Below are 25707 nucleotides of genomic sequence, written 5' to 3' on the forward strand. Positions count from 1 at the left end.
GTCATTGATGATCTATTATGATCTTCGTATTTTATCACTTTTTATTCAAAAGAAAATTCGCATTATCAAATTTTGGTTAAAGTTATTCGAATCAGTGAATTGTGTAGCAAAGGATATCTGCCAAGATATGCTTGAGCAAACTGAAACATGTCTTAATGCAGAATATATAATGAAAAATAAACTACTGCTTTCATTAAGGTTTGGAGAAATTTGGTATTGTCAAAATCTTACAAACTTATTTTAACAGAATGTGAAATGATATAATTTTTGTCATTTGGAGGTTGAAGATGAGTACCATTTTATAATGAAATGCTCACTTTATCTTGAGTAGAGGAATTGCTTATAAAAAGTAACGTATGGGTATACGCGGAGTACGTATAAACTTTTACAACAGTTATCAACTGAAAATGTTAATGAATTAAGGGATATATTGAAATTTCTTCAGAAAGAGATTAACTTACTGTTAACTAAATATTTTATTTAAATATCAAATAGAAACAATGTTATGTAAAACCAATAGTATGTTAAAATATTTCATGTATGTATAATGCATTACTTCTGCATTAAGGGTTCTTTATTCTGCAATTGTCTATTGATAATGTGATTTGTTAAGCCATATGGCTTAAGAAATAAATAAACAACAATAAAAACAAGATGTTTTTGTGAAACACTGATACCCCCGTATGACAGCTCATGGCACAGCCTAAAGTTTCCCAAATGCAAGTGAAACTCCAAGATCAAGATATCAAAAACGTTGTTACCCAAAGAAAGGTCCTGTCACAAGGAATACACCTGTGAAACATAAAGCCCTAGCAGCAACCATTCAGATATTATGGTCAAGGTTAACGCTCTTCGAAAATAGGCAAAACTCGGTACTAAAGAAAAGGCCTTGTCACAAGGAATGCACCTGTGAAATATAACAGCCCTTGCAGCAACAATTCAGAAATTATGGTGAAGGTTAACGTTATTAACTCGAAGGTTAACGTCATGACTGAAAAATATTTGCAATTAAGAAAATGCCTTGTCACAAGGAATGCATTTGAGAAATATGACAGCCATAGCACTAACCGTTCAAAAGTTATGGCCAAAGTTAGATTTTCAAAAGTAGGTCAAACTACAACGTTAAGATAAAAAATATATTAATTCTCAAGGAAGGTCTTGTCACAAGGAATACACATCTGAAGTATGAGAGCCCTAGCACCAAGCATTCAAAAGCTGTGGCAAAGGTTAAAGTTTTTTTAAAGTGGGTATAACTCCATGGTCAATGTAAGAGGTCAAATTTGGTACCCCCAAGAAAGTCTTATCACAAGAAATACACATGTGAAATATGAAAGAACTAGTTCTTACCAATGAAAAGTTTTTGCGGACAGATAGAGAAACAGACAGACGGACGGACAAGGCAAAAATTAAATGCCCCCTAAAATTCGATTACGGGAGCATAAAAACAACAAATTTTCCATCTTTGTCTACTTGTACTACTATTCCACCAGATTATTAAGAAACATGTTTAATAGGAAAAGCTTAACATTTAAATAATGACAGCATTTACACAAAATAGAGTGTAAATTCTTAGTATTGAATGATTACCGAAATCACACAGATTTGCATATTTATTGAATTATGAAAATCTGTGTGATATTTCTCAGGTAAAGGGTACTTATTATAGTTACTCCGATTTCCTCTATAAAACTTTTCATCACATTCGTAGAGTTCCTTGTTTATCAACATAATGACATCTTCCTTAAAAAAATGTAACGAATCGTTGAAAAAATGTATACATGTATGAAAGAACGTGTACTAATGATAAAAGTACAATGCTCTGCGGAATTAAATTCGCTCTAGAGTGGAAATTATACCTCGCGTTCACTAAAAGCAATATACTGATGAATACCTGTTACATATATATTGCAAAGGATATTGCACATGACAATAAGCATCGGGATAAAAAAAATATTAGCTGGTCTTTGAAGGTTTATTACTTAATTTGAAAGTCGACATAGTTTTTTTTTTATAATAAAGAAACTTTAAACTTGATAAATGTATCGCCTAGAGAGATTTCACAATTTCTGAAAATTGTAAAGTAAGCTAGAAATAAGCTTGATTTACTGCGATAGTTGTAATTGTATAGAAAGTTTGAAATAGCTTGATTTCCTGCGGTAGTTGAAGACGTAGTAAGCTTGATTTACTGCGATAGTTGAATACATAGTAAGCTTGAAATAACCTTGATTTAGTTGATTACATAGTAAACTTTAAATAAACTTGATTTACTGCGATAGTTGAATACATTGTACGCTTGGTTTAATTCGATAGTTTAATACATAGTAAGCTTGAAATATGCGAAAGTTGGATACACAGCAAGCTTGAAATAAGCTTGATTTACTACGATCACCATGAGGCTTTTATCTTGAACTTTTTTGAGTTTCCAATACATTCATCAATGATGCTAGATTGGAAGAGACTATATGTAGTTACAAGCAATATTACCTTTACTTTCAATAAATTCAATTGAAATATAGGAAACATAACACTCTGAATAAAAAAGCTTGGCAAAGCATTAAAATACTTAAAATATGGCAAAACACTTGGACAATTTTATTTACTATAGCAGACATTTTGAATCTTTGATTTACATGTAGTATGGAAAAGGTGAAAATAACGAACAGTGATTGATCTAAAAAAAAAAAACTACCTATAAACAATACAATTCTGTGAACAGGATAAAAACACGCACCCCTCGAAATTTCATAGTGGAGCAAGTGCCCAGGAGGAGTAAGCATCCTCTGTCGACAGGTCACACTCGCCGTGAGCCCTATGTATTGATCAGGTAGACGGAATATTCCGTAGTCAAAGTTTAGTATGAAACAAAGGCCTAACAATGTACGGAATATGTCAGTCAAAAAATTCCACCCAATAAAAAGGTATATTGCAAACAAGGTCATTAAAACGTCCATAGAATTTACGAAATACTGACTATAAATCAGGTTGTAGAAATCCCGTGACTCAACTTTTCTGTCAGTAGCCTACTTTGGTTTAAAAATTGATCGTACTTATAGCATGCTCTTTCGTGCTGAATCAGTTGGGAGACATTAAACACCTCATGCAGGTAATATTCGAATATTACTAGATAGATAAGGAAAATGGACGATGGAAAAGCTGAATCATCTTGTTTGTCATGCACTCTGTGGTGTCTTTTATTTCGAGTTGACTTTAATATATATAGAGTCGACATATGAATGAAAGTTACCATTGCTTATAGATGAAACGTGATTTTGAAGAATTTCATTCTTAGAAAGTGAACTGTGAATTTTACCATATACATGTACACTGTAGTAAACTGCATTTACTATAATAAACTTTATATGTCTGTATTATTTTTTTGTCAGGAAAACCCATGTGGGTCAATTTATTTATGTTTCCTTCAGAAACAATTTTACAAGCTACTAGCAAGTTCAATAAATAGGATGTAATCGATTTTTTTTTATAATTTGTGCACTTGGGAAATTGGACAATACAAGTAAACTGCGAGGAAAAAGTCTCTGACTGCATTTAGTAGTCTTTTTGTATAATGTTGTGAGGGTACACTCACATTGGAATAAACTGTACACTAGAACTATTGTTTGATGGAAGAAACCTTGTAATAGGCATTGTTCTCCAAAGTATAAACGTTTAAAGAACTCTAATCTAAATCACGGTATAGACAAGGCAAGGACATGGAATCTTAGGAATAAGGGATATTATTTGATACCATCGCAAACTACGATAAAAAATACAGAATTTTGCTTTTTATGAAACCTGTAATGGTTTAAGAATGAAAATGCATGCTTCACTGTCATATGCATTCTCTTTTAACTTACTTAATGCCTTAATACGATACTATCTTTTTTGAAACAGTGAAGCACCCAGCTTCATTTTACAAATCTATGTTGAAAAGAAAATGGTTATCGATCGTGATAAGAGTCTTTAATTTCCAAGATAAATACCTATATAATATAAAGATTTATGATGTAAAAGGTAAAGATAACGAACAGTGATCAATATCATAAATCCAGTACAGAATATAAATCATGAACAGGGCAAAATCACGGACCTCTGAACAAACAGAGGTGGAATTAGGTGCCAAGTACCGTAAGCCTTGTCGATCGGTCACACTAGCCATGAGTTCTCTGTACTGATCAGGTAAACAGAGTAATCCGAAATAAGAATGGTAAAAAACAATGGCCTAACAATTGGTGGAAAACATGTCAGTCAAAATACAATCAAACACAATCAAATGATAGGTAAGATTTGCAAATATAGTCATTGCATCGACCATAGAATTTGTAAAATGCTGACTAAACACGAGAACCCTGCAAGATCAACTTATTTGTCAATAGCAAGCCTCTGTTTAAAACGTTATCGTACTCGGTACAATTAGCATCGAGTCAGTTGGGAGACATGAACACCATAGGCAGGTGATTGTGGAATATTGCTACGTAAATATGGAAAGTTGACGATGGAAAAAGCTGGTCATTCCGTTTTCATAGCAACTACGCTACTTGTATGAATACTGGTACAGACTGCTTATACTATTTACCAAGTTTTTTTTAAGCGCTTCAATACTGTACAAAGAAAAACACTAAGGGGAAATTTTTGGCAGAGAGACATTCATAAACCTAATCAAATGCATTATCTCGTCTTGAAAAAAAACAACAACAGTAAAGTAGGTCCATAATCAATAAGATATATTCACAAAGAAGAATCAGTTTTATTTCTTTGAAGTAAATCATACATACTTGAGTTAGCAATCATATTTAAGTTTTTTCCTCTGAGTTTTTCTTTTTGAGAAGAGGGTTTTTTTGTTCAAGATCTTATGGGTACATTCAACCAAAATATTTTGCTCTCTCTCTCTCTCTCTCAAAGAACACTAGTTTCGATCTAGTACTTAATTGTCCTTGGTACTGTAATATTGTCAACACCGGAAATGCTGTCCCGAGGCTCATTAAACATATCTCTATATTCGTTCCATTATGTTAATAGATCTTTAGATCTGTTCCATTATGTTCAAATGATGGCACGACGTAGCTCATTCGCTAGAGCGCTCGCTCCGTGATCGGGAGGTCGTGGGTTCCAGCCCCAGCCGCGACTGACCTGAGTCGATAAAAAAGGTAGCAACTGTTCCTTCGCCAGGCTCTCGGCTCTTTGAAGTGAAAGTTGCGGGTCCTTCGGATGAGATCTTAAAAACCGAGGCCTCGTCTAACGGCAGGCGTTGGCACGATAAAGATCCCTCACTGCTCATGGCCGTGAGTGCCGAGTTAAGGTCTAAATTTGAAGCCCTTCATCGGTATATGGTGAAGTCTCTATATGAGTGAAAAGTTCTCGAACGGGATGTAAAAAAAAAATCAATCAATCAAATGATGTTATCTTATGTATGACCATTTTTTTCACGGAGCTATAAAATTCAGTTCTTTACTTTCTCTTTAACTAGGCAAATACATGTACTAATTGTTTTCAATATGAAAATATGCAATGAAAATGCATCCGTGTTGCCCATGAAATTACTTTGTAAGTGCAAAAGACAGGTCCTAGATTTTATTGAAATTCTAAATACAAAAATGCTAGCAGTTTCTGATCAAGAAAAATGTGATGAGTTGAAACGAAGGCAAGCCATTTGTTAAGGAGCTCCTATTTTTTTTCTCTCTCTCTCAATGCTAATTTGTTGAAAAATCAAGACCCCCCCACTCACAAATAAATAAAGAAATAAATGAAAAAGCAGCATAATATTTTGAAAACATAGGTGATATAAAAAGACTGTTTATCTAATATTATAATCGATGCACTGTTGAAGAGCTGACACTTTTTTTCTCTGTAACCGTTATGTTTCTCAGACACCACAGACCTCTAAGTAGATTGTTGCACTTTCATTCCCTGAAATCTCAGAAACCACCATATCATATAATGGGACACTGGCATGTCATCAGCGCGATTAGGCTTGAGTTTTCACAAACAAAGAATCACAAGCCCATTTACTTCTCCAGTTTATTGGCAATAGTAAAGGAACGTCTAGCACGCGAGTTTTTCCCTTACCTTTGGTGGTTAAAGTGCATCTTTTTCTGAGGGTATAAATAAACCTATATTGAACTTTTCTGATATCAACACTTGAAAAACTTAATCCAGACAAGCATAATGACATGTAAATTAAAGGGAGGGTAGAAGAACAATGTTGTCTATATAAAATGTTCTACCAAGCCTCTTTCTTTACTCCTCACTAAAATATTAACAGCAATGAAGAAGAAACTTCAGGAGTACTGTGCAATATCTTCGAGAAGTGATTTTAATCGGATGTGGATATCAAAAAAGTCCAAGAAACGTTTAGAAAATATGAATTTTACCAAATTCAATAGCATCAAAAAGTTTGACTTTTCGACACTTTATTCAAACATTCCCTACGATAAATTAAAGTTCAGGCTTTTTGACATCATAGACGGCTGCTTTTTCAATAAAAATGGAAGTCGTAAATCTGCAAAATTATTTTGTTTAAATTTTGGTTGTGCACACAATTACTCCGAAGTTGATATTAAAAGATGCTTGAGTTTCTGATTGACAATATTCATGTAGTATTTCGAGATCAAGTCTTTGTTGTAATTCCCATGGCTATTAATTGTGAACTGTTGTTAGCAGGCGTATTTTTGTATTCATATGAAGCAGAATTTATTAAAAACTTCTACATATGGATATGTCGACGACGTTGTATCAATTATCAATTAACAATATTCATTTTCATTCCTACTTCGATTCGATATATCCATTTGAACTCGAAATAAAAGAGCACAGAGTCTGACATATTTGTTCCATATTTGGATATTTAAAAGACATAAATGGCAAATTTACAACAAAACTTTATGATAAACGTGATGACTTCAAATTTTCTATCGTCAACTTCCCTTATTTAAGTAGCAATGTGCCATTATCTCCTGCATATGGAGTTTATGTCTCTCAGTTGCTTTGATACGCAAGAGCATGTTCTACATACGGACAATTTATAAACTAGGCAAGCTATTTACAAATAAGTTGACGATAAAAGGATATCAATAGTCTTGTTTAAAGTCAACATTTCGCAAATTCTATGGTCGATACAATGACCTTGTAATCAAAGTACATTCTATCATTAAATCGAACGTTGACTGACATTCTTCATACAACTTGTTAGGCCATTATTTTTACGATGAATTGTCTACAATTTTTTTCGCTTGCCGTTCGGCGGGTGTGACAGATCGACAAAGGGTGCTCACTTCTCCATGGCACCTGATCCCACCTCTGATGTTTTTACAGGTCCGTGTTTGCTTTGTTCCCATTTTGTATTGTTTCAACTTTTCACTTTTAACTTGATTACTGTTCGTTATCTTCATATTGCATATAAAAATTGCACTTATACAATGTAGGTCACACAGTAGAACAGTACAACTGTGTGCAGACTGGAAGTGACGTGATCCGAAAATTTCAATTTTTTTTTTTGACGTTGTAATTAAAAAATAACGTAAAGTTTACTTTTAAAAGAAAATTATCAATATTTTCGAAGCTTAAAGCGAGATACATGCTGTACACGAACTTGTTTTAATGAATATTTATTCCCGAAAGACATAAATGCAGTACAAAGGGTTTTGTCTTTTATGGTGTTATTTATGAAACACTACAATAAGAGCGTTCTGTTTGTGTGCTGTTTTTATCTGAAAAAAGACAATTCAATGTAATTTTCTGTAATCATACTTAAAAGTTACGAATTAACGTAATTTAAAAGTTTATAAATCTGTAGTAAAGGAGGAGTTTCAATAAAGCTGTTTTTCAGCCCATCAAGAAATATTATGAAATTGTGATATGTTGTGGATAAACATCTTATCTTCCAAAAAATATGAAAATAATTTATACTGCACATTTTCCAGTCACGTGATAATTGAAAATTTAAATATACCTTCTTCCCTATTTTTCTGGAGTACACAAATTTAAAAGGGGATAATTGCGTTTTTGCAACGTCAAATCATAAATGAAATAGCATAAATGTTAATAAAGGCATCAAATAACCAATTGCAACATTTTTTGGGAGAACATTTATGACATTTATTTTATGTGAAAGATTTTTTTTGTGTTTTTAAATTGTAAATTTTTTTTTTTAAAAAGAAAAGTCGGAAAATGTAAGTAGTAAGATCCCTTTCTGCTATTGCGCAACCCTAGAAGCATCATCGGTGCAGGTTTTCTCCAAAATCTTTAACCTGATCACTCTTCAAGAAAATGTAGGTCAGATCCAGCATCTGAAGCAAGTCTGATAGTGTGCATCCGAAGATGCTTCATGAAGCATGGCTGGTCAACAAGTGCTCATAGCTGCCGGAGCACTGCTCCAAAACTTTAACCTGCTTTGAAAACATTAACCTGGACATTCTTTAGCTGAAAATGCAACATCTGAAACCTGACTGGTGAGAAGGAAACACAATAGATCAGGCGACTCTGATTAATATAGGGCATGAATATACTTGAAAAGAAAAAAAAACTTGGAACATCGATACCGACGGTATTAAAAAAGCTCCAACTTCGTGCAGGTGAGCTAAAAATGTGGCATTAACGTTATACACTGGTGACGAAATAAGTATCGAAATGAAGATAGGAAATGATAATAATAATTTCATACTTTTTAATGATTAGAACTTTGCTCTATATGGTTTTTTTTCTTGTTTTTTTTTTTTTTTTTTTTTTGCAAATTGAATTTGATTTTCATTCATTTGAAGCTATAGAAATGTTCGCCCATCTTCTTTGCAATGGATATTGGTATGATAAGTTATCCCGGCGGAAACAAACGCTTTATCAACATGTTTAATTCTAAACTAATCACTCTCTCCAATTTGAATTTTGTGATAATAACTCTCGAAAGAGCTGATTTATTAAGAATAGATGAGATGCAGAAATGGATCAGATTACGGAGTAATGATTAATATAGCACGATTTGAACTCAAGGACAAGCACCTACAGAGGGGAAAAATTCATTATAAAAGCAAACCCGATGTTGAAACAGCGGAAGTCAAAAGAGATTAGGGCCAACATGAAGAATTATACAAGTAGAATACACGAAGAAAGAATGTCATCGCGGACAAGTCATACAGTTCATAATATCCATCACATTTTTACAGTTGTACTTTTGCCTGTTAAATTTTTGCAATTTGTAACATAAATTTGTAACATAAATTTGGGGATTATTTCCTATCATCCTTAACAACCTGATTAATCCTACTATATATGTGTATGGTAAAATACATGTATAAATTCTGGGATTATTGTCAACCATCCCTGATAGTGTGGGTAAATCTACTACTAGTAAAGTAATATATAAATTCCGGAGGATTATTATCTAACATCCCTCATAGACTCGGTAAATCAGCTATAGTAATAAATGTATATAGATTCTGGAGGATTATTTTCTAACATCCCTGATGGCCTGCGTAATTCTGTTATAGTAATATATAAATTCTGGGATTTCTTACTCCTCCAACGCACGTGATCCCATGTCTTTAGAGGAGAGGTCCCTGTTTGCTCTGCTTTTGATTTGTATTTTTTCTATGGCTTTTTTGAGTTTGATTACCGTTCGTTATCTCCATATTTGATTTCAAACATCTTTGATAGTCTTGGTCTGCTTAATGATATACAAACAACCCAGATATAACCTGTGTAAATCTGCTATGAACATATACGAACACAGCTATTTGTAGAATACAGCTCCTTATTTTCTATCTTTAATGAGTAATCTAGAATCGCCAATAGTAATTTTTTACATGAACATCTTTTCATTTTACATGAATTAGATACATGTCTTTGCTATAGATTCCTAATTTTTCTACTATTACTATAGTACAAGTACATTGTATGTATTATATATAATTGGTTTTTCACCACTCAACAGTAAAATTGAACCCTACTGGTCAGGTGCTCCGCTGCTCCTTTAATAGATATGACAGAGAGAATGCTATTCCTTATAGACTGTATCATACTCATTATTTTGTAGGCGTAGAACTTGACAAACACATGAGGAAAACCGTATTATGTAATTTGATCAGTACTGAAGTCATAGCTTATTAGATTTGATTTCTGTGAGCGGGGGAGTATCATTAATACTATTATTATCTATTTATGTCATCTGATAAGTGCTAATATTTATCACTGCTGCCATTCCTAGTGATGTTATAAGAATAACCGACTAGTGCAATGAAATAATTCAAGTGATTGGCTTGAAAACTATTTCAACTTTGTTGACACGTGTGCGAATAAATTCTGTCGATTCGAACACTCCCTGTACATGTATTTGATAGAATAATGACGGTTAAAAACCTGTTTATGTTCTCCATCTAATCAAACTTAGCAATGTATCAAATTCAATCCCCTTAATATATATATGGATATCACTTCAGAGTTGATAGGCTTAAGTCGACAGTACCAAGTTCATTAAACTAGATCAATATCTCATCCTTAATATTAAAGATTATTGTATTCATTGCGATTCAAGCTTCACAAATTTATGATTGAGGAGGACCTTCGTCAAGGCAATTTTTAACCTAATCACACGTACAAACGCGTGTAACGAAGACGACGTTCTTTCAAGATGGGGGGGGGGGTGCAAAATTGAAAACTTTGCCACTTCAGTGCAATTCCCAACTGAAATTGCTTTCCATGGGGCTGAATGGTTATCGAAAAAGGGGGAAAAAAAGAAACCACAGTCTGATAATTCTATTTTTGGATGTGATAATTCAAGAAGAATGAATCATGGTAGCTCACATCAGGGTCAAGTTTTGCCGAGATCATTAGGTTGATAAGTACATGCTAAATCACCTATATTTCAATAAAAAGGAAATGAATTCTTTGGAAACAGAAAAAAACCATTACTGTTTTTGTTCGTTTCGATTGATTAAATCTATGCTCTAAATATGAGACTGTTTATTTGTAGGGGTGGAAGTTAATTTGAAGTTAACAAGAGAACCTTATCTTTTTTTAAAAAGATTTTTTTCTCTCTCAACATCTAATGCTTACAAGGTATGGAATAATACATTGAGTTTAGAGGTTGAAACAATAACAAGTAATCAAGGTAATCAAGGTATATTAGAATATATAGCGTATTGGAACCAAGAAATGGGCCTACATTGGACATAAATGGGTACAACTGACTTTTTATATGTAGAAATTCGAGAAAAGACCTTGAAAAGTTTAAAAAATTGGCACAAGGGCCTTAACGGTCACCTCAGTATAATACAACACTGTAAAAGATCCATAGAAATATAAAATAATACAAACTGAAAGATGAACTATGTTTCCCAAAGCAAGAAATATAATGATAAGGGAGCAACAACATAATTAGTCTAGTGCTCCTTAATAAATTTTAAACTTGATCTAGGGATCTTTTTAGTTGCCTGTACCTGGCCCCATTTGTAACTATTAATTGTAAACTAAACAGAACAATAGTGTTTGAACACTATTGTTAAACCCATCTCATTTCCTCTCACATTGGCCTCTCTTGGTCTATGAAGAACATTTAATGTACAAAGATAAGGTAAGATAAGATTTGTCTCATTTTTATTTATCTATAAATAACAAGTTTTTACCTGACTATTAAGAACTATGAGAGTTCTTTTTTGTATAATATATTATAAAAATTCTTGTACAAATCTCTTGACCAAGTGGTCGACTTCGATCACCCCAGACCCTGGGCAAATTTCAAAATTATTGAAGATGCACCCTTGCTCATCATACTATGCACTTAATAAATCTACCTAATACTTAGGAGCAGAGGAGAAAATGTTCAAAAACTTAATGCATATTCATTATTTCAGAAATAAATAACAAGTTTAAAAACTTCTCTGGGAAATGAAGTTGGTCGGTCACGTGATCAAATCCTGTGAAGGCGGAAGGTCTCCTTGCTCATTAAAACTATGCATTTAATTTGTTTGCTAATTACCCATGAGCAGAAAAGAAGATTTTTCAAAGAATTTAAGTATTTTCGTTATATAATCAAGTACAGCTCCTCCCCCAACACCAGTACCCCTGGCCCTGGGGCCGTAAATTTCACAATTTTTGAAGAGGCACCCTTGCTCATCATAACTACAATATACAGTTCGTGGTCGGCGAAGGGACACACTGAGTCGCTTCTAGCATAGGATCTCTCACCTGAGAGTCGTTGCCAGAGTGCATATGTGACTGGGTGGTGTCGGCCTGGAAGACTAGGCCGCAGACGTGTAAGGGACTTAGTCTTAAGGGTACTGAGGGGGGAGAGGTTTCTCTTAACGGCAGGGAGCTGGACTCCCGACCTTCATCGTCGGTCCGCCGGCGATGGAGGTGTCGCACGCTTTAGCGTGTGCTACCTAAAGGAGTTAGTCTATTTTTTTTAATTTAGTGCATGCTACCTAAGGGACTATTTTAACGATGTTTGCGCCTCTGCAACCGGTCACCGGTGGCGGAGACTTTCCGAGGTTCTTTTCTCTCTGTTATAACTAATCGCCTCTGGCACCGATCCGCCGGTGTCTTGGTCTTTCTTTTTTTTTAAATCTTAACCCTAGCCCTAAAGACTACCCCTAACCTAAGCCCTAACCCTAGCGCTAAGTGTAACCCTAACCACCTTAAACCTAACCCTAACTCTAGTATTAAGCCTAACCCTAGTTTTAACCCTAACCCGTTCATCCCCAGCTCTAACCCTCACCCTATTAATCTAACCCTAACCCTTGCACTGTAACCCTAACAGCGTAAGCCCTCACCCTAGCCGTAAGTCAAACCTTAAGAGCTTAACCCTACCCCTAACTCTAGTTCTTACCCCTTTCAGCTTAACCCTAACCCTACTTTTAACGATAACCCTAACTCAACACAAATCCGACAGCGTACCCCAACCCTAAGGCTAGCCCTAGCCCTAAACCTAACATCGTAATCCCAACCCTAACTCCAGCCCTAACCCTAGCCTTAACATCCCATCTCAAAGTCATAGATGTTTTATGCCAAAATTATTTGAAATTGGATCAGTGGTTTCAGAGAAGAAGCTGAAAATGTTCAAATGTTAACTGGCGACAAACAACGCAAGACGACGGACGAAACAGATCGCAATGGGTCACCTTTGTGACTGAGGTGACTTAAAAAGGGGAAAGTGACACTCAACGACAATGATTAGAAGAAGACCGTCCTTAGCGACAACTATAAGACCATATGAGCTCCCTATATAATTCAGTAAAATTTAAAAAAAAAAAGAAATGCTGTACCCCTTTATCATACAATCAGCAAGTCCTGAAACTTGCCTCCATTTTCGTCCCTTGAAGTGCCTAAAGTTAAAAACTGTGCTAGTTTCGAACTATGATACGTATTTTTAAAGAGTTTACAGTTTCAGATGATCAGTAATTTTGTCTAGAAATATTTTTAACATGCACAAGTCAAAATCTGAGTACTTGGACTGGACTAAAATGATGAAAGTTGCGGGTCTTGTAGAAGTACATTTATTTTAATTCACTAATTTAAATAGAGAGAGCCTATGTGTAAAACAAGCTAAATAATACTCAGTGGTCAAGGTCCAATGCAGCTGAATCGTAAAATGAGAACATAGCTAAATCCGCAACACTTATAAAATCATTTCCCAAAACTACTTGAATGAAATATGACCATGAAAAATGCTTTGGGAGGTACTGCCCAGTCGCACAACTAAAACTACTTTAAAGTTTCAGTGATGTCCTATTTTATTTATTTCGTCAAGGATGAGGGTGAAGATAGTGAATCATGATTAATTACAATGAATCCTACATGTATAACAACACAAACTGTGTGAACAGGGAAAAAACCCCAAAACCCCCGGACCCCTGGAGAAAGCCTCCCCTGTCACCTGTAAGCCATCATTACTGATCAGGTAAACGGAATTATCCGTAGTAAAAATAAGTATTAAACACAATGGCCTAACAATTGGTATGAAAAATGCCAGTCAAAATACGACCCGAAAATATGCTGTGTTTGCAAAAGGAATCAATATAACGATCCTACAATTTGCGGAATGCTGACTTAAACGAAATTGGCCCTGTTACATCAACTTATTTGTTAATAGCCTGACTTGGTTTAAAAATTGAGCATGCTCTTGCGTATCGAATCAGCTGGGAGAGGTAAAAAGCAGATATAGGTGATAATTGAATGTTACTATTTAAATGAGGAAGGTGGCGATAAAAAGCTGAATTCGTCTCTATTGTCCTATACTCTAGTTGTTAGTTGGCATTAACGTTTAAAATCAGCAAAACATTCAAGTATGAAACAGATGAGGTTAACTCTGTGATGTCTTTATTTCAAATGATTTTTTTTTTTGCTTTTGAGTCAACAAATGATTTCTATAGATCCGTTAAATTTTGTAAGAGGTAATGATTTATAAATTCCTAAACAGTAAACATGTACTTATGCAGTGATACTTTAATGTTTCAATGACGGTGAAAAATATTTTGACGTACATTAAAGTCTGTGTATTTTTCGTAAGTAGCGAATATTATGGTCATCCTGAAAATTGCAAAATTTCAAACCTCGGGGTCTCATGGAGAGAATTAAGAAAATTAAAATGTATTCTAACGACATTCCTACACTAACGAAATGTGGAAGCAAAACAGTAAGTGAGCACGAGGATAAAACTGAGTGTAGAATACATTCAGTTATAAAATGATTAAAAATAGGTACGCAAAACAAAAACATGGCCGTTCAACAAGTTTGATATATTCGTCGAACACATGAAACAGTATGAACTTGTTCTATCCAACTTCTCGACTTTTTCTCTCTCTCCTTCTCTCTCTCTCTCTCTCTGCAATCAAGTTCAAAGACCGAGAAAAAAATTGAATATAATTGTAAACAAGTTGTACAGTTTTTATATTTTGTTTGCTTCTTTACACCTTTTCACTTTCTTAAAACACTTTCGTGTAAAACCCGGTATGTACAGGGGTTTTCCTCCAAGCTTGAGTTGTCTTGCAATATATATATATATCGATGATAATTCAGTTTTGAGCAGGGTGTCCTGAAAATTCAAGTCGATATGAATGGACTGACTTTGGGTGATCATATGGAAATAAGCTTCAATTTTGAATCACGATTCCTACATTGAAAAAAGCTCGATTTCATGGAACAATACACCAACTTCAGAATTTTAACTCAAAATGATGTAAGGTTGAACATAAGTCGAATGTTTGTGTACATTGCCAGGCTTCGTCAATGTCATTTTCTACAAAGATCATTATACTATACAAATCGGCATTACGTCTGGGAATAGCTCGGCAGAAGATGACGTAATAATAGTCAGATATATTAGTTGTTTACTTCTGGTGATCACTTTCCCTAGAGTTGCCCACTGAGGCTGTTAAAAGAGGTATCGTAGCGTATTGGCACCCTTCCCAGCACACTGTCACCTGTTCTAACAAATTACTATACTCTCTTCTCTTCATTATTTAATATAAAATGAATTATGGTCAAGTTTGCTTTGGAAGGAAAGCAAAATTCATTTCGCATTATGTATAAAAGGACTGTCCCTGGCTCTGTATGAAGATTCCGTCAACTCTAAAAGTTAGGTTTTAAAGAATTGTGAAAAAAATGTTGATAGAACAATCTGTGGTTGAAAATTTGGAGCAGTAGAAATCAGTGTAAAAATTTCAATAGTTCTATACAAGGAAAATCTAATTATGCATCAGTTTAACAGAAAACATTGGAGTTTTGTCATGACTTGGAAAAGTAGTGATATTCTTGCATCATTAAAATAGGTAATGACTACGATATAGTTTTTGAGGTGAAAGCTTTTAAAGTGAAGAAAATACTAGTATCTTACGATGTTAAAGAATTAAGGCACCTCGGGGCATGAGTGTGTTTTATTCTGTTTTTAATATCTAGTAGCATTGTGATTTTTGCAAAAAGTAATCTGTCTGGAATGAAACAAACCTGCCAATGTCAAAAAGAGAAAAATAATGAATGAAGAATGCCAGACTTTAATGTTTTAAGATCGAATATGTCATTGAAACACTATTCAACGGAGACACATAGACTTCATTTCTTCTGGAACATAATATTAGGTGACACTTTTTCTTTGACTCCAAGGACTTGTCTAGTGTGCAAAATCCACAAATACAGGCGGAGTGAGGAATCAATATTTAGACGATTTAATGGAAAAACATTCTGCCACTTTAGTACAGGAGTCATTCATAAGTTTTCTTATGTCAAAATGTAAATGTCAGCAGATCTGAAACATCGCACATTAATCTGGAACTAACTTCTTTAAAAAGGGGTAAGATAGAATTTATTTTAAATTATTCTAAGAAGAGTTTTTAAAATCTTTATGACGTAGTCTTTGGGTAAATAATATTTTTAAATAAAGATTAATAAATTCAAATTTTACTGATTCTGCTGATGGTTTCAAACCATTTTCCGTCGGTCATTATTTTGAGATACATGTAATGTGTTACGACAGTATATCGACTGTCTCTGGAAATGCATTCTGATTTTTTATTTTTTCCATTGGAGATGGTGTTTCAAAGATGAAATCAATCAGAAATAAGTTACCACTATCCGTTACAATTCTGCATCTTGGTAGCGTTCTTCAAATTCTAACAATTTATCACAACACCAGCGAGAACCCATTTTATACATGCATGTATATGTATGTATATGTATCTTTTATACAAAAACTTACAAAAACGAATATACAAAACTAGCAAGTAAAAATTCAAATTAGAACATAATCTCCTCTGAAATTGAAGGCAGAGGAGAATAAATGCAAATTTTATTTTCAAAAAAATATCCCGTATGTGAACTGTACCTCAGTGGTGTAAATGAAAAAGTTTGCGGGAAGGAGTTGATATTTTGTAGTATAAAATGAATGTCCGTAGGATGCCTATATCGATCTCTCTTTAGGCCGTTGGAATATTTACCTGCATGACTTTCTAGATGTTGAATCAAGTCAAGGGATATGTTGTATGTTTCGTTTTCTATGTTACACAATGTATACATGTATGTATATGAATCAATAATTGAGAAACGTTTTCACAGAGATAAAAGAATGGCAACTCTAACGAAAGCTTAATCATTCTTTCAGGTGACATAGAGTGGAAACAAAAAAAGTACGTATATTCTCTCTCTCTCTCCGTGTGTGTGTATGTGTGATCAAAGATTGTCTTACCAAATGCATTAGTCATACTTTTTGTACTATCAAGTGCTTCCACATTACAAATCCAGACTAAATATTATCTGTCATCGACCTTGGACTCTGTCAAGGTTAATTGAATTTTACCTATTTTATTTTTAATATTTCCGAAAACAACAACAAAAAGGAAAAAAAGAAAAGAAAAAGAAAGAAAGAAAAAAGAAAAGCTAGAAATCTTGTTTTTGGTATAATTCAGTATTAAATAAATTATTTACCAGAATTTCTTATTTCTAACAATTTAAACTTCTTTGTGGAGGAATATTTTGATATTAAAGAAAATAAAAGAAAACATTAGTCAATATTAACATCGACGCATAAAGATAACCAAAGTACTGATACAGCACTGAAGCACGGAACAAATTAATATATTTAATCGTAATAATATCTTGTGGATTCTCATATGTTATGACAATAACATAAAAAACAATTTATGAAAATTTGACCTTAAAATGAAAGAAGATGGGTGAACAAGGCGGGCGAAGTGCCTATAGTGCGACAAACATGAAGTGAAAAATAAAATCTCAATTATATCGAAATTTTCTTTGATATTTCAACTAACATTAAAGTATACTTTATGTAAAATCTCTACAATTTACAAAAATCTCACAAAGACTGAAATTATTTGCCTACGAAATAGCATACACACACGAAAGAGGACAAAAAGCATCATTTTCTCATACTTTAACAAAATTTTTCGATATGAGTGGGTCTTCGCTCCATTTTTTTGAAAGTTAATCCTAAAAGTTTGCATAAAAATATTCATTTTTTAGTTTACAAAAACATGGAGCAAAGACCCACTATACCTTAAAAGTACACTTTTATGACAAAGCATTCGCATCTTTCCGAGAAATACTTGAAGTCCATTAAGTCAAGGGTCATATCACAAACATGATTTAAATACCACTATTTATCAGGAGCTGTGTAGCGTAGTGGTTAGCGTGTTAGTCTCAAAGCAGTATGATACCTCGGATTTTTATTGTAAGGGGGTTCGAATCCCACGAATACCATTTTATTTTTTTAATAAAAGAATAATTTTTTCCGAGATCTTTTTTTCTCAGAAAAGTTTTGTTGATCATAATTTCATGAATTTCAATAATGAGAATTTTACTTTAAATACTTAATTCACAAATTGAATATAATTTTTTTAATATCTGAAGCTATAGGCATTCTGAACGCCTTGTTCACCCATCTTCTTTGAAATCTAACAATGTAACAAATTATCAAATGAAAATGTTTGGACCTTATACCATGGTCCGATTGAAACAATTTTTTTTTCAACTGTTTAGAAGAAAACCTTGCATCACTTTTTGGCTTGATTTGTTGTGTCCTTCGATCAGAGCACTCTTTTTCTTTAGAGTAGCTTAAATTCAGACAGTACCTCGGCGGCTTCCGGTAGAGGCCTTACGCGACCCCGTCTATAAACAGTTAATTTTCTCTTGACATTTTTAATAGCGAGAGGCATTTAGTAATATTTTGCTAAACATCATGTCTAATGAAAGCATTTTTGAACAATTAAGTTACAGTTAATTGGATATCAGATTGTTTTATTATGAAATTTAATAATAATGCAACTCCAACAAACAATTATTCAAAGTATTCATTTGACGATAATATACATATGTAGGATAATATCAATGGAATATCAAATAAATACCCACTGAATATGTTATAGGTATTGTCATATAAAGTACAAGATTTATGACACATCTGACTATCACTCTTTGTTATCTAAATGAAGTTTCATCTGTTTCAGTGGCGCCCTTAGAGTTGGCCGCCATGTTGATCGCCATTGTAAGTCTCGTGCTGTTTGGCGTGGGACTTCTATGTTTCTGCTGCTGGAAATTTCCCTCCATCAGAACTAGAACTTACTGGGACAAACAGACAAAGAAAATACTCAGATCTATATATAGTAAGTAATGCTAAATGTATTATTGTTTTGCGGGTGAAATATATGTTACAGGAGTAAATTCAAAGCTCATACATGAGCCATTTTCTAAAGCTGAAACTTTGCACAGCGCTTGTTAATTAATGTCCCCTTACTTTTTCAAAGAAATGCCTTGATAACAAATCCTAAATAATTGATGTCCTTTTTCATTCTGTGACGCTTGTAAATTTACGTAACTAATGCTAACTAAATCATGCCACTTGCAATTGCGTCGGTAGTGCACAAAAACGATAGAATCTGGTATTCTCTCATTCAGAAACACTAGTGTTTAACATTTACATACCAAGAAGTACCCATGTTTTAACATGGAAAAGCTATAAGTGAGATACACGCGGACAATTGAAATATTTCCCCTTTATTCAGCATCAAGGATTTCCGGGGTTTTTTTTTAACTACAAGGCACTATTTGTTTCCAGTAGCTAAAGCACATATACTTGTATTAATAATTCTGTACAATCGTGTTTCATCTGTGTATTAAGTGTTACTTTCGACCAAGAGGTGATGCTTACGTCATTACATTGCCGTCAGCGACATGTACAAACTATCCAGTGGACGACTAAATTTCAGGTGGGAGAATCGCTTCACTGAGTAAAACCTCACGTAAACCTTGATGTAACTCACCCTTTTCTGATGCATTATACATCAACATATTGAAAACAGGATGTGCTTGTGAAACACTGATGTCCTCGTATGGCAACTTATAGCGAAGGTTAAACTTTCTCAAAAGCAATTCAAATATGTTGGTACCCAAAGTAAGGTCGTGTATCGAGGAATATATCTGTGAAAAATGAAAGTCCTAACAACAACCATAGAAATATGGAAAAGGATAGAGTTTTATAAAAGTAGGTCAAACATTAAGATCAAGTTCAAATGGTCAAAATTAATGGTGCCCAAGGAAGGCCTTCTCACTAGAAATACACATGTGAAATTTGAAAGCCCTAGCACCAACCATTCAAATGTTTTGGCGAAATTTGTCCGTTGTCCGTCCGTCTACCTTTCCACCTGTCTGTAAATTCTTCATCAGAACAATTGGACCTATTTCATCCAATATCGTTGAGTGAAGGGGACTCAAATTTGTTCAAATGAAGGCCACGCCCTCTTGAAAGGGGATATAATCAAGAAAAGGCTAGAATAGGATTAATGTTTTAAAAAAATCTCCCTCGAAAACCAGTGAACCAGATAAAATGAAACTTGTATGAAAGCTTCCTGACATAATAAAGATTCAAGTTTGTTAAAATCATGGCCACTGTGATTAGGGTAGGACCACAGTAGGGGATTAAACTTTTACATGTTCATAAAGGAAAAAATCTCTTTGAAAATCTTCTTGTTAAGAACAGGGCCATGATTAGTCATATTAATATGCAAGCATCTTAAGATAGTGCAGATTCAAATTTGTTCAAATCATGGTCCCTGGGGGTAGCATGGGGCTACAATAAGGGATAACAGTTTTACATATGAATATAAAGGAAATCAAGAAATAATTTTTTCAGTAATGCAGACATATATTGTGTCACTGTGGTTGCATTTTTTAATTTTTAAATCATGGACCTTGGAATAAGGTGGGAAATAAAATCAAGATTAAATTTTACATAATGCATGTATAGAGGAATTCTTTTTCCGGAACAGCAATGTCATTTATATTAGTCATATATTCCGGAACAGCAATGTCATTTATATTAGTCATATATTTCGGAACAGCAATGCCATTTATATTAGTCATATATTCCGGAACAGCAATGCCATTTATATTAGTCATATATTCCGGAACAGCAATGCCATTTATATTAGTCATATATTCCGGAACAGCAATGTCATTTTATATTAGTCACATATTCCGGAACAGCAATGTCATTTATATTAGTCACATATTCCGGAACAGCAATGTCATTTATATTAGTCACATATTCCGGAACAGCAATGTCATTTATATTAGTCACATATTCCGGAACAGCAATGTCATTTATATTAGTCATAATGATATAGAGGCAGCTAATATGGCGAGGATTCAATTTTGGTTAAACCATAACCTCATATTGCTTGGTTTGAGCCACAATAAAGTATCAAAAGTTTTCATTAGAATTAAAAGGGGGATTTCAAAACTTCTAAGGAAGAGCAACAGTGCCAAGGTAACTTAGGTGAGCATTGCGGCTCATTTACTTCTTGCTATTTTGTGGAGTTTGTCTCGACGAAAAAAAATATTCTCTTTTTTTTTAAATTGTAAGTCAACTCACGTGTATATTGTAGAGAGCTATTCGCTATTTTTGTGAATGTTTCAGCAAATTAAATAATTAGTTAAGGATTTAATTTCTACATGTGATGATACGTGTATTTCATTTGTAAATTCATTTTGTCTCTGAAATGAAAACCAAAGGTTGCTATAGAAAGAGCTTAGAGGAAATTATTGACCTCTATGTATGTCCTTGGGGAAAGAAAATACCTTTGAGAAACCAAAAAAAAAACCTTATTAATTATTTTTCCAGACATATAATTGAGTAGAACAGCAGTAATGTTACAATAATTTGATTAAATCCTAGAATAGATACATAATTTCATATATCCATTTTCAAACATGAGGAACTGTCTTGTCGTTTGCTTAAGGAGGCTGGGGTCAAAAAAAATTTCTTCAAAAGTCATCAAATTAGAAGAAAAGTGTAATATGATCATCAGTTACATTTTAGTGTGAAAGATCACTTTTACTAATGAATCAGAATAAGGGTTCTATATAGTCATTTCTTAATTTAGATGAATGGTTAACCTTTTCAGTTTATGTGAGTGGTGATGTAGTTGTTACATAAACTTTAAATTGTCACTTTTGTGTCTATTTTGATAACAGAAAACGTGCCACAGATGTAGAGAGAAGAGGCATAGTCCTGTTTATCAATTCACCATTATGTAAAGCACCTGTTTTTTTTTAAACAAACAAACAAAAATAGTACAAAACAAAACAAAAATGCAAATACTATAATGAACATATATTTTCCCTCTTTTGGTCGTCAGTGCTTGTCTCATTTATTGTTTATTATGTAGATAACGTATCGTTTTGTGTGTGTGTGTGTATTTGTGTGTATTTTATGTGTATTTGGATGTTTTACTGACTAAAGACGATAACGGCCAACTAACATCTAAACTGTATGACAAACGAGATGGTTCAGATTTCCCAACTCCAAATGCCTTTATTTATGTAGTAATATTCAACTATCACCTACATACGGGGTTTATGTCTCCCAACCCAAAATAAAACATGTATATCGCAGGTGATGACCACAGAAATCTTTGTAAAATAATAATCACAGAAATACATCTAAAATAACGACCACAGATAATGAACACAGATATATTACAAATAAACTTTATGACAAACGTGATGATTCAGCTTTTTCCATCGCCAACTTTATTTATGTAGTAATATTCCACTATCACCTGCATACGGTATTTATTTCTCCGAACTTATTTGAGACGCAAGAGCATGCTCTGAATACGATCAATTTTTAAACCGAGTCAGTCTACTGACATATAAGTTTTATGATACAGGGATTTCAACAACCTCTTTTAAAGTCAGCATTTTCGAAATTTTTTGTTCGATATAATGACCTTGTTTGCAAATACGACATTATCATTGGGTCGTAATTTGACTGACATGTTTTATACCAATTGTTAGTGAAATATGAGATTTTTATAATTACCTTATTTATTTTAATACAGTATATAATGATACTTTGTATTAGCTATAACTATTGACTGTAAATATTATGTTATGATTTCCTTAAATTTAGAAATTTCGATTGTTGTTCCATAAAGAATTACTTTTTTTTTACCTTAATGTTGTCAGCTTTTTTTTTCATTATTTCATTATCCGGATCGAACTTAACAATACACGCTTCAGCGGATTGCGTAGGGCCCTTACAGATAGGTCAGGTTTTCCAGTGTTTCTAAAAATATTCTTTACTGTGTTTGCCAACATTTTTTAACCATGTCATTCTCTTTTTTTACAACCTAAGATAAAGTTAGGTTGAGTGCACGCAAACATTCAATACATTCTTTTTATATAATGATTAATATTGGCGCATATTTCCCATTTACAATGTTTACAAATGTCAAAAAGCTAACCACAGCTTGAAGTCTTTACGTTTCAAAAGGACATCACACAGAAGGACCGAAAGCACACCTCTGGTGCGTAAACCGTTGTCGCCAAACGGTCGGAGGCAAAGGCAACATTTTTAGACCATGCATTGTGACGACAATTATCCCAATTAAAAGGCTTCTCCACGCGAAGCCAACACTTTGAACATTACTGATATTTAACCTTTTAGCAGAATGAATGTTCATCTGATGTGAGGATTGTCATATCCAGAGAAAAACGACATTGATTTTACGACAATAACACCCTCCCTTAAACTGTTTACAGCTAATGGTGATTTCGGGATTCGAATTTGTCATGGCAACCGTTATCAAATCAGAAAACAGAGATCCCTGGCCACTGACACTATTATATGAAATTGACAGCAGATTTACTTTTCTAACATTTTACACTACTTCTGTGACAACTTAATCTAAAGCATCTTGTATGGCTAAGCACATAATCTCGTGGTTCTTAGCAATTTATCATCCTCCACGTTACTGCGCGGAATTAGGGTTCTAACCTAAGCAAAAAAAAAATATTGATCAGTAATCACTCTTTTGTACGTTAATTAAAACAATCCACTTCAAAATTTATAGTCATGTATTTTTTTTTTTTCATTTTTTTTCTCTTTTTCCTAATTGTTCTTCTAAGGAACGCAAATAAATTTCAGGAATAATCTAATTTTGAATTTAACGATTAAAATCATAGAAAGATTAAACACATCAAATTTCGTCGATGAATTTATACCCGTTTGAATAATATCTTTGTTCTCTTTAGTTAAATTTTGAATGTTTTTCTACCATGTATGCATACAATGAATATGTTTTTTATATAGCAATGTCAAAACAGCATGCGCAGTATTACTACGAATCGTCTCTCAATGCCTTCGTCTCAATGCCTTTCTTCTCGTTTTTGTTATAATCATAGATTTGCAAATAACTTTTTTTTTAATTAAATATTAGCCAAAAAAGTAATACATGATTTCTGAGTCAGATTGACTTAATTGCACAAATGTCGAAGACAGGGGAAAAGTACAGTCACTTCAATTATTTCAGTATCTTTAAATTTCATTAAACTATGTGAAACTGTCTTATGAAATTTTTTTTAATAATAACGAGTGTCATTTTAGTCGGACATTCAATATTAATTTTCGTCTGAATTATGATATATATATATATATGTTTAAAAAAACATTTTTCAAACTAAATTGCCTTCTGAAATAAATGTTTACAACTAGCTGCAGAAGGAAAATGATGTTATCTCTATATGGCATGTCAAATGTTGCAATTTTCGATCTTTTCCACTTATACTCGTATTCTATGATACTCAGTTTGCATTGTATAGTTCACAATTTTCAAGTGTATTGTATAATTTTTATTTGTATTGTATCGACGATGTTTTATCAATTAACGATAGTTATTTTCATTCGTACGTCGACTCGATACAGATCCTAGTGAACTTGAAATAAAAGACACTATTTGAAATAAAAGAGTCTACCACATCGGTTTCATATTTAGATGTTTTACTGACTATAGACGATAAAGGTTAATTAACGACTTAATTGTATGACAAACGAGATGACTTTTGCTTCTCCATCGTCAACTTTCCTTATTTATGTAGTAATATTCCACTATCACCTGCTTATGGTATTTATGTCTCCCAGCTTATTCGCTACTCAGGGACTTGCTCTGAGTACCATCAATTTTTAAAGCGAGGCAGACTACTCACTGATAAGCTGATGTTAGAGGGATTTCAACAACCTCGTTTAAAGTTAATATTTCGTAAAGTTTATGGTCGTTATAATGACCTTGTTAGCAAAAAATAACCTATCATTGTATGGTTATACCACCCAATGATAGGTTATTTGGCTGACTTGTTTCATACCAATTGTTAGGCCTTTGTTTTTGTACAGGATTGACTTCGGATTGTTCCATCTACCTGATCAATACAAAGGGCACACGGCGGGTGTGACCGGTCAACAGGGGATGCTTACTCCTCCTAGGCACCTGATCCCTCCTCTGAAATTTCCAGGGGTCCGTGTTTTATGCCATCTTCACATATTTGTATTGTTTGTGGATTTTATTTTTAGTTCGATCACTGTTCGTTATTTTTACCTTTTACATTTTATTTATATTGTATTATATTTACATGTATTTGTATTGTATCATTTCTTATTTGTATTCTATAATTTTTCATTTGTATTGTATATTTTTATTTGTAATCTTTAGCTTTCTTTTTATTCTATAATTTCCATTTGTATTGTGTATTTTTATTTGTATTTTATCATGTCTATCTGTGTTCGTTATTCGTTCTTTGTATTGTATAATATACTTTTTGTATTCTATAATATTCCAATATGTGAATTCCATTTGTATTCGGTAACATCTGTTACTTCTGCGCACCTGATCCCACCTCTGCAATTTTCAGAGGGTCTGTGTTTTATGCCCTGTTCACAGA

General features: G+C 33.5%; 1 protein-coding gene across 1 annotated transcript in view; it reads left to right on the forward strand.

The window, feature by feature from the left end:
* Positions 1 to 25707, forward strand: part of LOC133177214 (uncharacterized) — a 46147-nt gene that overhangs the window by 12142 nt on the left and 8298 nt on the right. Inside the window, exon 3 of the mRNA XM_061312294.1 lies at positions 18939 to 19094. Within this exon, the coding sequence (XP_061168278.1) occupies positions 18939 to 19094 (156 nt within the window). The remainder of the gene's footprint in view (positions 1 to 18938; positions 19095 to 25707) is intronic.

The sequence above is a fragment of the Saccostrea echinata genome, unplaced genomic scaffold, assembly GCF_033153115.1.
Source record: "Saccostrea echinata isolate AGI-Se365-2 ecotype Australia unplaced genomic scaffold, CSIRO_AGI_Sech_v1 ptg000105l, whole genome shotgun sequence".
Lineage (NCBI taxonomy): Eukaryota > Metazoa > Mollusca > Bivalvia > Ostreida > Ostreidae > Saccostrea > Saccostrea echinata.